The following is a 15,377-nucleotide window of genomic DNA, read 5'->3' as shown; positions in this document are numbered from 1 at the left end:
TACGGGCATTGATGATTCCAGAAGAAGTATATATATATATATAGATATATATATATATATATATATATATATATATATACCATATACTATATATATATTATCTATATATATATATATATATATATATATGTAAATATATATATATATATATATATATATATATTTGCATATATATGTGCATATACATAGAATAAAGTTTATCATGAAAATAAAATAAAACCAAAACAAATACACATCACACACACACACACACACACATATATATATATAATATATATATATATATATATATATATATATATATATATATATATATATTATTACATATATATGTGCATATACAGAATAAAGTTTATCATGAAAATAAATAAAAACAAAACAAATACACACACACACGCACACACATATACGCATATATATATATATATATATATATATATATATATATATATATATATATATATATATATATGTATTATATATATATATACAAGGGCTACTATGCATTTCAGGGACCGCGAGTCATAGTTTTTCTCAAATATCTTTCAAACTAATTATTTGATCGAAATGGTACTTAGACACAGTGTACAAGACGCCTCCCCCTAATTTTCGGTGACATAGTGCCTGGTCATATAGTGTTAGTCAAGGCGTTTACTCAGCAAGATTCATTTACAGATTCGAACGCCTGCTATCTCCATCCCCTCCCTCTCCCTTTCTCCCTCTCTGCCTCCCTTTCTCTCACTTTCTTCATCGCCATGTTTCTCATTTCTCCCTCAATAATACCGTTTTCCATGATATTTTTTAATACCGGCAGATAATTATTGGAGAGATCATAATGAAAAGGATAGCGAGGTTTGACGTAATGACCATAATGATGGTTAATTTTCCCCAATGTACTTGTTTATAGTATCCTGGGCGTGTCAGGTTATTAATATCGTAATGATGAGGGGTTGTCTATCGGCAGGAGCACTCGCACTATGTATAAGTATTCACTGCGTAATTGATGGAGACGGATTTTTCATTGCTGTCTTGGCTGCCATGTTACTTTGTCCGCGTCGTTGCAGAATTGCATTTGCAATCCGACTCCAAAACATATACAAAATAGAGAAATCTGACAATAGAACGGATCAATCACAATAGGTAAGTGAATCTTCATAACACACTCACGCAAAAAGCACTCGCATATTGGTCAATCAAACAGTCAGTGTATCTATCTCTATCAGATTATCTATTACTTCGTCTATATTCTTGTACACTCATTCAAATTCATAAGCAATAAATATATCCAGATTATATGATTGATGATATATAGGTAGTTCCTTCGATAAACATATCACAAGCATTTTTGGTCTGTTGCCGTCAGGGAATAAAAAAACGAGCGAATCCTCAGGTTTGACAGTTTGCAGATGCTGCAAAATAGAGATACAAACCTGTGAAAGACATAATAAAATTAATATCTTACTTTTTTATGAATGAGGCAAAAACTGGATACCTTCTTTATAACAAAAACCCTGTAGGTTAAATCCCTGAAAATAAGGTTATATTTAACACTTAGACAGTCTTCATAAACGACTGCCCCAATTGTGAGAAATACACTTAAAATCCTTTTTGGAAACAATCTCAAAACTAGCTGTGTATATGAATATACAGCGTCACCTTACATTAATGATAAGTAATATAATTCAAGATGCATTAAACACAACTCATTCACTAAACTCAGAATATTCGGTACAAGAATTGTATCCTTATTACTGGCGTAGATTATTGGAAACGAAATTGTAGTGCGATACGAATAGAGAAACACACACACAACAGACTATAATATTAAGATAATGATAGTAGTTTTCCCTAAATTATACCCATTTTCTTTATTTTCTTTACAGCAGTTCCCCTGCTGACGTGATAAGGAAGTAGGCACAGGTTCACCTACTTGGTTGGTTTGGGGGAAGTGAGGAGACCTTGTCTCTCATGGGTTTGGTGAACAGGGCGATGGTCATACGATCTTTAGCCTACCATCAATTATATAATTTAAGAAACTACAATAACAATAATTAAATGAATACAGAATTTACAAAAACCAATATATTTATAGCATCCAATATTACTTTATATTGATATATAATAGGCAGGACAGTGGGGGGCCGAGTCGGGAAAGCCAGGAAGGTGGGTAGAGGGAGGGACGAGGAGGGAAAGGGTGAGGGAAGGAGAGAGGCAGGGAGGAACAGATCGGAGTAAAGCACGTTCGAAAGCATTGGTTGGCAAACCTTGGCAACACCTTGTAAGTCAAGAGTAAACGTCTTAACCAACACCATTTGTCAATGCACTATATTACCAAAAGTTAGTGGGAGGTATCTTGTAAACCTTGTTAAAGTACCATCTCGATCAAATAATTGGTTTGAAAGATATTTGAGAAAAACGACGACTCACGGTCCCTGAAATGCATAGCAAATCCTTGACAAGTTTTTAAACCAGTGCTTTTTGTGATCATGCTGCTATACACTTACTTAACACTTATCCAGTATACTTATTGAACGAATTTATTTATCAGATTGTCTTATTAACAATTCTCCAGCCTCATAAGGAAGACTGCAAGTAAACTTCTAAAATTTAATTCAGTAATGACTAAAGTCAACATTCAAGTTAGGTATTAGTTTTTGCGTCACCCAGTAAAACCTAAGCAAAAGAAAAATCCTAACTTTCGTTTTCCACCTTTGAGTAAATAGTAAATGCAAACTTTGTCACCATAAAAACGCAGTTGCCTGAGAAAAACGGATAATGAGGCGACAAATCCAAGATGCAAATTTGTGCTTTCAAGGAAAAAAGACCAACAGCGTCACGATGAATCTTCGTACTTTAAAATTTCGCGAGACATTTTTTTTGAAGAAATGTGTAACTTCTTTGTTCGAAAAACTATTGAAAGGATCTTATTAGAGTCGTGTATGAGAACTTTCTCTTATATCTTGGCATACATTTGCAAATGAAGGCTTTATGAGTTCAATAAATATAACTGCTACTTCTCATTTTGTTAGCTCCACATCAGTGATTCAGCAGTAAAAGGGAAGACCTTTAATTAATTATATATATATATATATATATATATATATATATATATATATATATATATATATATTTGATGTTTGTTACATATAAACGAATGTCGTTTGATATTCATAAATATTAAGCCACAAATAACACACAATATCCAATTCACTAACCTCGAGAATAACTCACACTGAAGGAGAATAATGAAATGCTTTGTCACCAACAGGATTCGAACCGTTGCCTGTTCTAGAAACAAAGAGAGACAGTGACTTTGATCTCTCAGCCATCGGTGGCCAAGTGGAACATAGGATGCTTTCAAAGGAAGATGAAATGTTTTACAAAATAAAATAGGTAAAATATATCCTTTCAGAACGGAATGATGGTACAATATTAGTCTTTCCTTTTTTTACTTGATTCAATTAATTTCCATCCTTTTTACTTGCATTTTTATTTATGTTTATTTGTACAATAATATAGTATTCATATCAAACTCAATACGTATTCTGCTTTAATATCACAATGTAACCGAGGACAATTCACTTTTCTTTTAAGAGTACTTGATAAAATAATTACGAAAAATTAATATATCCTCTGCAATTGTCGTAACGGCAATGATTACGATGATATCATTGAAGATAGGAGATACGTATACTAAATAGGCCGAGTCATTATTTTCTATTCTTTTCCCTTATTTTTATCTTCTTTCACACCTGACCTTTCGTTAATGGTCTTTTAGATATGTTCCATATGGCTCTTGGCTAGCATCAGTGCTGGCACTAATATTCATGATAATTTATATAAAATGAAACGGAATAAGAATCCGATCAATTTTCCCGTGAGTCCTGCAGCCCAGAGCCCACCGCTTTCAACAATGACCTATATATGGGCATACAGAGGAAAGGTATCTTGTTTATCATTTCGAGATAGTACGCAACTTCCCTAAGGGCGTTACTTGCCGTCTTGTCACTGTATTATATTACCATCATTTTTGATGGTATAGGCGAACCAACAATAGCTTTAAGCTTCAAATTGGCGCCCCCCCAAATAAAAAAAAAATAAATAAAAAAACTAGGCCTAATAAATGGACAGCTTTACAGATATGAGCACTCACATGATAATTTCGTTCGGCATGCATTCTATGTATATACTCCGTTAGCCTCGACTCTATCCTTGAACGTTAATTAAAAGGACATATTATCTAATTTAGATTTCTTAGTTTGTCGTCAAGGCTCAAGGTTAGGCTTACCATGTTAACTGGCTCTATTACAGAAACGGAGAAAATGGATGACTGCGATTTTTGTGGTTATGCTTTTCATGAATATTCAAAACTCATTTCTGTGCGGGATATGTTGAAATACGGCTGAGGAAGGACGTACGCGTTTGCTGACCCGCAGGCACGCAAACAGTCACATTACACCTATTTAATCTGTCTATGTTTGTAAACCCTATATAATCTATTATATTATATATATATATTATATATATAATATTTATTTACAAATCTATATATAATATTATGATGCGTACATATATATCACATTATACTTAGGTATGCTTGTCAAATTACCTACTTAATTTATGTTAATGAAGGAGGTTGTTAAATGAGCATACGGGCTGACCGAGAAAACCGCAGAAGAATCCCGGAAGAGAGAGAGAGAGAGAGAGAGAGAGAGAGAGAGAGAATCACCAAATCTGGATTCTCCACAGTTCAGTAAATGTATTCTTTCCATTATTGTTCATTACGAAAGGGCTGAAATACCCCAAGTAAAAAATAAAGAAATAAAATGAGAGTTCTCGTTCTTTCTTATTTATATCACCAATAAAAATGTCCTTAATCAGCTACATACAGTATCTCCAATAAGAAAGAAAGTAAGACGTAAAATAAGAAAGAAGGAAATCTCTCGGACAGCCGAAGCCATTTTTCAAGGTTCTTAGCTGCACAGAGTTGCCAACACTCGTTTTCGATGTCTCGTTGCCACCTTCCGTTTATCTCTGGTATTTTGTGAGTTCTTCCCTGATGAGTCACACACGCTCGAGTTGTGACTTCATACATGTGTAAGTTGCCGGATTGTGCTCTCTCTCTCTCTCTCTCTCTCTCTCTTCTCTCTCTCTCTGTCCCGATCGATATTGCGCAATGTCATTGCCAGTGCGCGCAGATCTGTGGAAATAAAATATTGTTCTCCCAAGAAACAGAGACAAAATTCTCGCAAACCTTCCTCGACCAACACAGGAAAATGTTTTGATATTTGTGACAGTAACCTTTTATGGATTGTGTTATAGTTTATCTTTGTTACGTATAATACAACCACTGTCTACTATGTTACTTATATTTAAGTGGTTATTAAATAAGCTCCCAAGTCCTTAGATATTTGTGCATATATAGACAAGAAAGCCTTTGTCAGTTTTCTCGCAAGCGTTAAAAAAAAAAGTAAGCGAAAAGAATGAAGTTAGGGTACAAATAATAAATAAACAAAGTATAAACAAAGTGCCGTGACACAATAGTCGACGAGTCCAATGAAATTTCCCCAATAAAGAACTACTACATTTGGGCAGAAATAAGCGGTTCGCTAAGAGCCTGGAACTTTATTGTTACAAGATTCCGCATAATGGTGACGATTGCAGGGCAGACCTTGGTAATTGCGGTTTCCAGGCGGCGCATTGATTCATAGTAATGACAAGCATTGTCACGCTCATACGTGTAACACTTTTTAGTCGTTAAATAAATCTTGATTGCTATTTAAAATGAGACTTAAAACCGCAGTTGTGACTACAAACAGTTAGATGGGAAATGCGAATTAACAATCACATTTGCAAAAACTCTCGTACAAACTCATGCAGTGAGAGAGAGAGAGAGAGAGAGAGAGAGAGAGAGAGAGAGAGAGAGAGAGAGAGAGAATCTTTCAAATAACTTCTTCATTTTTGGGGTACTTTTCTCTTTCTTGTTTATTATATGCATTGTCCCTTTGAACAGTGACTATTATATTTCATTATGTATACTGAAGAAAAACTTCGATATACGCCTAACTAACAAATGTGAAAAAGAAAACACCTCACTAATGGGGAGGATAGAGCAAAGAATGCATCGTTAATCAAGCAAAATTATAGAAGGTCGAAAGCGGCAACGATCCTTATGTCCTAAATTCATTGAGATTCCATTTAAAGATACACCAATCAAACATCTTAAGTTAATAATGAATAATGAGAGAACCATTGTCGTTCCTCCAAACGATTATTATTCTAAAACTTAACTGTTGCTTTGCATTCCTTATACATTTTCAAGGATGACTTTGGGATTGAAAGTAACGAAGCTTAATGACTGAATATAATTCGTCAAAACCAACAAATTAGGGGACCTAATTACTGCAGCAATGACAGAAAATGCCTGAGGGATTTGTTCTGAGGTATAAATATACTCTGTTGGAAATAAGGCGACATCAGAACAGCTCAACGTCCCCTTCAGTAAGGAGTAAGAGGATACGGATCCTGCAGGATATCTCGTCAAATCTGATTTGGAGAGCAAAGTAAGGACGCTATTTTAAAAGAGGGTGTTTGTATAATATATTCTGTCTATTTTCATTATGAACAAGTAGACCGTGTATTATGATTTCTCTATATCTAGATATCCAGAGTCAGCTGAAATTGGTCTGATACTGTGTTCCCTGAATCGTTGAGAAGTTGGATATCCATTTTTCATTTTTATAAATAAATATTTTGCTCTTACAATTCAACTTAGGCCTACGAGGCTGCTCGGTTCTTCTTAAGCCAAAACAAATAGCAGTAGGACTGTTCCCGCAATGTTTCACGTCACTGATCGAGAGGACAAGGTTTTAAATGTTCTTGCTATTCTTGTCAGCATTTGTATTGTTGGTATTTAAGATCTGCTCCTAAGTAAACCAGAAGGAAGTCTGAATTATGTTGCTAATTCGAGAAAATGTTTACATATATATTTTCCCCTTTAGGCACACCCATTAAAACTACAATGAAGACTACTTCCCCTTTGATTGCTCTCATATTGATGACTACTATGGACTACTTTGCCAAGGTAAGCAGTAATAATAATAACAACAAAATTATTGTTATGATTATTATTATATAAAAGATTATTTAAACTTCTGCCAACAGAGTTGATAGAGCACACGAACACATTTTCCAAACGATATTCAAGCAAATCGTTGTGAGTAACAAAATGATTCATATGATATCGATGATATTCATTCTTATCAAGAGAAAGACGATACTCATATTCATCAGCGTACCTAAAGCTTACATTCCTAATTATCTATTTGCTTCTTTACTCAGGTAGCAGCACAAAATATCAGCCTAATAGGTGAAGAAGTGACGGAGTCTCCACGTAAGTAAATACATGACCATGGCTTGTAAACTTTTTCTTTGAGATGATTAAAATTATTCCTGAGAATAGTGTGATTGTGATAACATATTTTATACAATCAATGAAATGATTAGGATAATAGCTTCACATAGATTGCTTTTGTCAAATAACCAATCAGCCCCACACGAAACAGGAAAATACCTCTTTTATATTCACATGCAAATTTATCAAAGCAATTTTGTAGCTTCTTATGCAAGTAGTTCCAACATTAATAACGGATGCAGTAGCAGAAGTTTGAGTGATTTCTGTAGTTGTATAGAGGATAATTCTATGATTATGTTTTCATGATGCATAATCTGAAAGATTATATTCAGTTCCTTTTAGAAAAGTGTTACTAGCCGTAATAGGAGTAGTTAGTAGTGTGTGATTTATAGTAGTAATTTAAGTAGATGATAGATTCAGAAAATCTTTGTAAAAACGTTTACCGTGTATATAAATACACATTTAAATGACAGCAATTGTTATGCAGATTTTAATCTGTAAGTTATGACTTTATATCACTCATCACTTAAATGAATTTGATAATGAATATAGAATTCATCACTTAATACAGATATTTGATTAATTAGGTACCATGAAAATGATCTATTAATAAATACTTCTTATTTATTCCCTGATCTTTCACAGCTAAAGAAAGGCTCTGTGAAAGCCAGTGCACCGATTCTTCTTCTGACAGGACGGGCGTCTGCAGGGAGAGTTGTCAACAAGGCGAAATTCAAGTACGTGGCAACTGCCCCGCTCAGCCAAGCATTTGCAAACTACTGACAATCTGTCCAGACAAACCTTGCGTCTGTTGCGTGCGGGATGATAAACTTCCAGTCTGCAAGGAAAGCTTCTGTACTGGTGGACGTAGAGGTGAATCCGGCACTTGCAGGACGGAGTGTTTACAAGGGGAGAAGAAAATCGCTGACACTTGTGGACGAATTACTGAAGACACAACCGCTGGCGCTTGTGTTTGCTGTGGGAGAGATGACATAGTTACTCTTCCTACACTTTGAAAACATCACTGAGACACCATCGTGATTAGAATCCTAATTTTGTCCCTTAGTGCATGCAATGATTTTTTTTTTTTTACAAAGCCTTTCACTCAATTCAATTCTGGAGATGAATGTTTTATTTCCTGCATATGATGAATACGAGGAATGTTTCTCCTTTATATATGAAGAACAAAATTCATAAGTGCAACAAAAAGTAAATTGAAAAGAATAATCTTTGTCAGGCATGAGATAAATCTATTGTAATAAGTAGATTATTTTTTAAAATTTATGGTGAAGGGATTTGATTCATGAGAATATGTAGAGAAAAAGAAGGTAAACGAAGAAATGAATATTGTTTGCCTTCTCACAAAATATATGGTAATAAATATGGAAACGGATATGTTGCTTCAATTATCACATCAAAATATGTTAGTCTAATTGAAATATCTATGCAAAATTAGACATATTTGGTCTCGGCCATATTTGCGTTACACACAAACGCACACACACACAAACACACACACACACACACACACACACACACACATATATATATATATATATATATATATATATATATATAGACAAAGTTAAACACTGTATCCGTTACACAAAAACGCATACACAACATAACACACAACACAACCACACACAAACAAGACGCACACACACGACACAAAAACACACACACGCACACACACACACACATATTATATATATATATATATATATATACATATATATATATATAATATATATATATATATATATATATATAATATATATACACGCATTGAGCTACAAATCTCTTTTCATATCTAATTCGCTGTACCTCGGAATTAATATATTTTCATATATGTTAACCGAATATGGTAGTTTTTTAAGTTGATAAGAAATTCGTCGGCTCATGGGAGCGAATGAGCCGACGAATTTCTTATCAACTAAAAAAACTACCCGTCGGTTAACATATATGAAAATATATTAATTCCAAGGTACAGCGAATTAGATATGAAAAGAAATTTGTAGCTTAATGACTATTTATGAATCACGGTGATGTGATAAGACACACACAGACACTCATATACATATATATATATATATATATATTAATTATATATTATAATATATATATATATATATATATATACATATATAGATTTATATATAGATATTATATATAACTTATATATCTATATATATATATTAATATATATAAATATAACTATAGAATATATATAAGTATAATATATATATATATAATAGATGATGATGCGTGCGACGGACGTGAGATCTTTCTCGTGTTTTGTAAAAAAAAAGGATGTGAGAGGCGGCGGAGGGGGTGGGGTGTGGCTGCTGGTAGTTGCCTGTTGGTGATTATACCTCTCATAAGAAGCAATGTGTTACAGTGTCTCTTCGAATCTACGTAATACAAGGTGAGTAAGCTGGATAGTATGTTGTGTAATTGCAAATATATTAATGTACATTCTGCTATAATCAGTGCCTTCGAAATACTTCAAGTTCAAAGTACTCGAGGCCTATTGACCCTGGGAAATGGGTACAACAGCGCAGTGTATTTGTTAGTACTTGGCCCTCCCCTTACCACAAAAATGTCACCTGACCAAGCTCCAACCGTCGTGCCAGGGTCTCAAACTTAGCCTAATAGATAATGAATAGCAGCGAGTTTGGGAAGAAGGACCATTCCTTTGCTCATTGTACTTCATTCACATGACGTTTTAGGACCATCTATCCCATTTTCAAAGCTATAAAAAAAACATAAAATAGAAAACAGACCCAGGCTTTAAAACTAACAGCAGAAAGGTGTCATCAACATATCTGCTGTAAAAAAAAGGGGTGGCAAGCCAAAGGACAGTTGTCTAACTGCCCTTTTCAGATATATAGTTTTTATTATTATTATTATCATTGTTATTTTAGTAGAAGGCCCTTTTTTAGGCAAATGCTGTTAAAAAGAATGGCAGAATTAAGCGAATTGACTTTATAATTATTGTTTTTTCTATTTTTCTTACAATTCGCTTCTCAGGCTCAGCGATGTTTCTGACTAACTGGCCAATATTCATATTGGAAATTTATAATTTTTGAAAATTCCAAATATATAATATTGGCCAGTTACTCAGAAACATCGCTGAGCCTGAGAAGGGAATTGTAAGAAAAATGGAAAAAACAATATATAAAATCAACTAGCTTAATTCTGCCATTCTTTTTAACATTATTATTATTATTATTATTATTATTATTATTATTATTATTATTATTATTATTATTATTATTATTATTATTATTATTATTATTATTATTAACTAACATTACAAATTTCCGCGCCTTTAAATTAATCCTTTTATGTTTGTTAACTAATATTATAAATTTCCCACCCTAAAAAAAGAAAAAAAAAATCTTTTTCTATTTATCATCTTGTATCACTAGCTCCAATACAACAGAATGGCGATAAGTGGACATAAGAACAGAAAAGGATAGGAAATGAGATAACTGTAAGTTCCAAGTAACTGAATAAACGGATAAATATCTCCATAGCAAAGGACCCCAAGTCAAACAAGAGGCAAATGAAATGACTCACTGCGCTCTAAAGCAAGGGTACTCACCTTCCAATTATTGTTATTGACCAATAATAGACCACAACACCATGAAAGTAATTAACAGCACACAACTGTGCGAGATCATTACGGCGAAAGTTTGAGCTTCGCTGCCCTTTCTAGGACACCGGGATATATCGATTAGCGCGGGAGAGTAGAATACTGCCTACCTCCGTTTTGGTCCACGCTAATGACTCTCCCTCGGATCTTGAAAGGTCAAACAACAAATGGTTCCTGCAATAGCACAAGCTTCGCATGTCGAAATCGACGTCTCACTTTCAGCTCTTCTCACTTGTTTATATTCTCTTCACAAGATGTGACGTTTCTAAAAGTGTTACAATCTGATTAGATCATATCAGCATTTTTATTCTATATTTCGTTACCCGACTAATCATGTGAAAAAAATCTATGCCACTCACACAAACAATGATCGCACATTTATTTTTCAATAACATGAACTTGCAAAAGAGACTTTTGCAGAAAATTTTCCATTAAACTGAAACATACAGAAAGGATAGAAGTATACATACATACATAGATACATACATACATACATACATGTACTGAGTTCGCTGTAACCTAGATTAAGGACTGGCCATACTAATTTAAATCCATGTAAATGACACAGAAAAAAAAGGTCACATTAATCTTTCCTGGATAGCGACTCCCAGGTCGATTTAACCCGATATGTATCCACCTTTGCGGCCCCCATAAATTAATGTGCTTTTTTCTCTGTGACTTTTTTCGTAGCCAAAATTATGGCCTTTTTTCCCGTGATTTTTTTCCCGTGACTATTACCGGCCACCACTAACTTTGAAGGTATCATGATATTTGTAGATGATGACAAGAAAAATGATCAATACATTACCTAGGTTTGTAGGTAGTTTGTAACATTGGTAGCTGTAAATTTTCATCACATAAATGTTACTTTTAAATTACTATAATTTCCAAAAAGGTTAATAATTATCATTTGTATTATGAATGCAGACTTTATTTAATCTTCGAATGGTACTATTACACAGGAGGTAAATCAAGGCTATCCCAAATTCACACTTAACTACCTTTAACGACCACGTAGGTTATTTATGTGATCTACAAAGTACGCCATGGGGACCGATTACAGTGTTGGTGCTGCTGACGGCTGTTTTGATCATTTCTGTTTTAAACCAAATTATTTTCTTGTAGGAAAGATCACAAGTCTTTTAGACACCTGACTTGCTTATTTATAAATGCATTATTAGTCCTTCTTAGACTTACTGCTCTTCTACGAAAAATTATTTTTCTCATTTGAATGAGATCAGTAATTTCCTTAGTGAATCCACACTGTTAGGTTTTTTGTTTTGGTGCTCTATATCTCCTATAGCAGAATTGATATGCTCATGCTGAACCCAATCCCTAAAAGTATATCTTAGTTTAACCAGACCACTGAGCTGATTGACAGCTCTCCTAGGGCTGGCCCGAAGGACTAGATATTTTTACGTGGCTAGGAACCAATTGGTTACCTAGCAACGGGACCTACAGCTTATTGTGGGATCCGAACCACATTATATCGAGAAATGAAAATCTATCACCAGAAACAAATTCCTTTGATTCCGCGTTGGCCGAGCCGAGAATCGAACTTTGGACCACCGGATTGGTAGCCGAGCCCGATAACCACTCGTCCAACGAGGAACTACCCAGTCCCTAATCAAACAGAAAATACCCAGACAAAAAGATGAGTCCAAATGAGGTACGAAATTCAACAAAGGGGAATTAATATTCCATTATTCTTCCATTCTCGTCATAAACTTATTTGCATTTTATGAATGATAATGCATAAATTGCATTTGTATGCAGCAGCAGCAGCAGGAGCAGCAGCAGTGTTTCCGCACTGCTTTGTATCTCCGGGTACTTGAACTTGACTCCGACTCGCCTCTCGATAGTCCATAAACATCAATTTTCTATTCAGAAGACGGAGCTGTAATGCAATTACCTTCGATCTGCAACGCTTCCAGGGCACGAAAAAGACTGTGTAACTGCGTTAAGGCTCTCCGTCCCGCTCCTTCTTTATTGTTTGAGTGCTCGAGGAGGAGGTAGGCAATAGTTCCGCAATATTTACCTCGAAAGCTGTTGACTTTCTTATAGTTTATATATATATATATATATATATATATATATATATATATATATATATATATATGTGTGTGTGTGTGTGTGAGTATGTGTGTATGTATATTATATGTGTATATATATACATAATATATATATATATATATATAGATCATATATATATATATATATATATATATATATACATGTGTGTATACACACAAACACATATTATATTTATATATATATAATGTATATATATATATATATATATATATATATATATTATATATTATATATATGATTTGTGTGTGTGTGTAGACACACAAACATATATATGTATTGTAACCATAAAATAACCTTATTATTTACATCCTTAAGGTGTTCGTTAAAGATCTAAATACAAGAATTTTCCTTTTGTGGATAATATTAGGCCACTGTAGGATATTTTGGAAAATATAACCTTACCTTGAATACTCGAGTAAAATATTGAGAGACTGTTTTCCGTTAATCCCGTCACGAAATGATGTCGTCTCAATAAAGTGATATTGTGACAGGGTACGGAAATACAGCACTCTCTCTCTCTCCCTCTCCGCAACTCGTCGTCGTGCAAATGCAATCGCCACACGAAGAAAAAGTCTTATAAATAGCTAAAAACACTGTATCTAAAAGAATGTAAAGTTAGGTACGGAATGCAATTACGATTTCATACAGCTGTGGAGTAGCGAAAGTTGGCCATTATTAGATATCCATATGTGGAACTTTAGAGCTCTGTGGAGATATTGTGCCATTAGCTCTCTACCGGATGAAAAAATGTTTATAATTACACATATACATATGCATATACATATACTGGTCAAATATCGAATGCATTATTCATGCATATGAGAGATTTAGAAAGAATATTATTGAGTCGTTTTATTAAAGTCAAATAATGGATGTGTTCTAAATATAAGTCTTGGTTTCTTTAAATTCGATAACTACATAACTATAAGCAACAAAATTAATATTCAGTTTTATGTATGATGTTGGATTTTGTATGGTTAAGCTTCCGTATCTCCTAGGTTAAGTCTGCAGTTTTAGTTTGTGATCGCGTGATCCCGGATTATCCAGGATAGTCATTGTTTATCACTCTTTCGACAATTAATCATCTGGTATTCTTGATCTTTTTGTTGACCTTGTGCACCGAAGATGCTTCAATAAACACTTGAAAGGGCTCAGTACTAAACTTCTGCCTGTCATTTTCCTGCGGCATTCGCTTATATGTATGTATATATATATACATATATATATATATATATACTATATATATATATGTAATTTATATATATTATATATATATATATATATACACACACATATATATATATATACATATATATATATATATATATATATATATATATATATATATATATATATATATATATATATATATATAAAATATGGTATCAAGATGGTCCAATGCTTTTGAGCATCGACTGGAAGTCTTTCGTTCATACTGTGGAGTGTGCGAACAACTTATGCACCAAGCCATTTATCACTTATAATTCCCCTTCGATGATATTCACGAAGTAGCGCAAATTACATATTAAACTTTTGTAGCTTAATGCTTGTAGCACACACACACACACACACATCTATATATATATATATATATATATATATATATATATATATATATATATATATATATATATATTTAAATAGTATTAAATGAGTATTATTAGTATAATTCTTTCGGTACAGGCACATTTTGAGATAAAATGTTTATTCAGTAGTGTGTCAGTCGGACAGATGTGATGAATGATGACATTCTTTGAAACGATAGGTATCATCATTTTGACTCCTTATGGACACAAGCGGGGAGGCGCGAAGCGGAAAAGTTGCTGCCTAAGCAAAGACAGCGGTTTGTGTCCGTGCATGAGCGGAAGCAAGGATCTGGTTTTGGGTAGATTCTTATGGGTGTGATAATGAGTCGTATTTGACGTCGCGCATCTGTTCCAGGGCAATGAAGTTGTGACGAATCAGTGACGTCATATTAAGGGAGTGTCTTGCGAGAAAGTTCGTGCTTGTGTACGAGCGAGCGGTTCCCCTACATTATGGGAGGGTAAGATAACTTAGACGGAGAAGCACCCAAGTCGGAGAAGTGGCCTTGTTTTGGGAATGGCCGTATATAGCCTGTATTATTTTGTTTAAGTGTTAGTGCTCACAGCTGAAATGGGTACAGGGGTTTCACACGGCCAAACATGTTGTTCAACACGCTCATCTAAC

General features: G+C 33.9%; 1 protein-coding gene across 1 annotated transcript; it reads left to right on the top strand.

Moving 5' to 3' along the window:
• The first annotated feature begins 6,439 nt into the window (after positions 1–6,439).
• Positions 6,440–8,807, top strand: LOC135222240 (uncharacterized). Its single transcript, XM_064260362.1, has 4 exons — positions 6,440–6,563; positions 7,002–7,084; positions 7,342–7,393; positions 8,060–8,807. The coding sequence occupies exons 2-4, from the start codon at positions 7,022–7,024 to the stop codon at positions 8,428–8,430; spliced, it is 486 nt and encodes a 161-aa protein (XP_064116432.1). The 5' UTR covers positions 6,440–6,563; positions 7,002–7,021; the 3' UTR covers positions 8,431–8,807.
• The last annotated feature ends 6,570 nt before the right edge of the window (positions 8,808–15,377 follow it).

The sequence above is a fragment of the Macrobrachium nipponense genome, chromosome 3, assembly GCF_015104395.2.
Source record: "Macrobrachium nipponense isolate FS-2020 chromosome 3, ASM1510439v2, whole genome shotgun sequence".
In the NCBI taxonomy this organism is placed as follows: domain Eukaryota; kingdom Metazoa; phylum Arthropoda; class Malacostraca; order Decapoda; family Palaemonidae; genus Macrobrachium; species Macrobrachium nipponense.
The sequence above is the reverse complement of the archived record's forward strand: the minus strand, read 5'-3'. Positions and strand labels throughout refer to the sequence as shown.

What these genes read in the sequence shown, in the direction of transcription:
- LOC135222240 (XM_064260362.1), top strand. Translation starts at nt 7,022, where the DNA reads ATGAAGACTACTTCCCCTTTGATTGCTCTCATATTGATGACTACTATG. An exon ending in CTATGGACTACTTTGCCAAG is followed by an intron (nt 7,085 to 7,341) that starts GTAAGCAGTAAT and finishes TTCTTTACTCAG; the next exon opens with GTAGCAGCACAAAATATCAG. An exon ending in AGAAGTGACGGAGTCTCCAC is followed by an intron (nt 7,394 to 8,059) that starts GTAAGTAAATAC and finishes GATCTTTCACAG; the next exon opens with CTAAAGAAAGGCTCTGTGAA.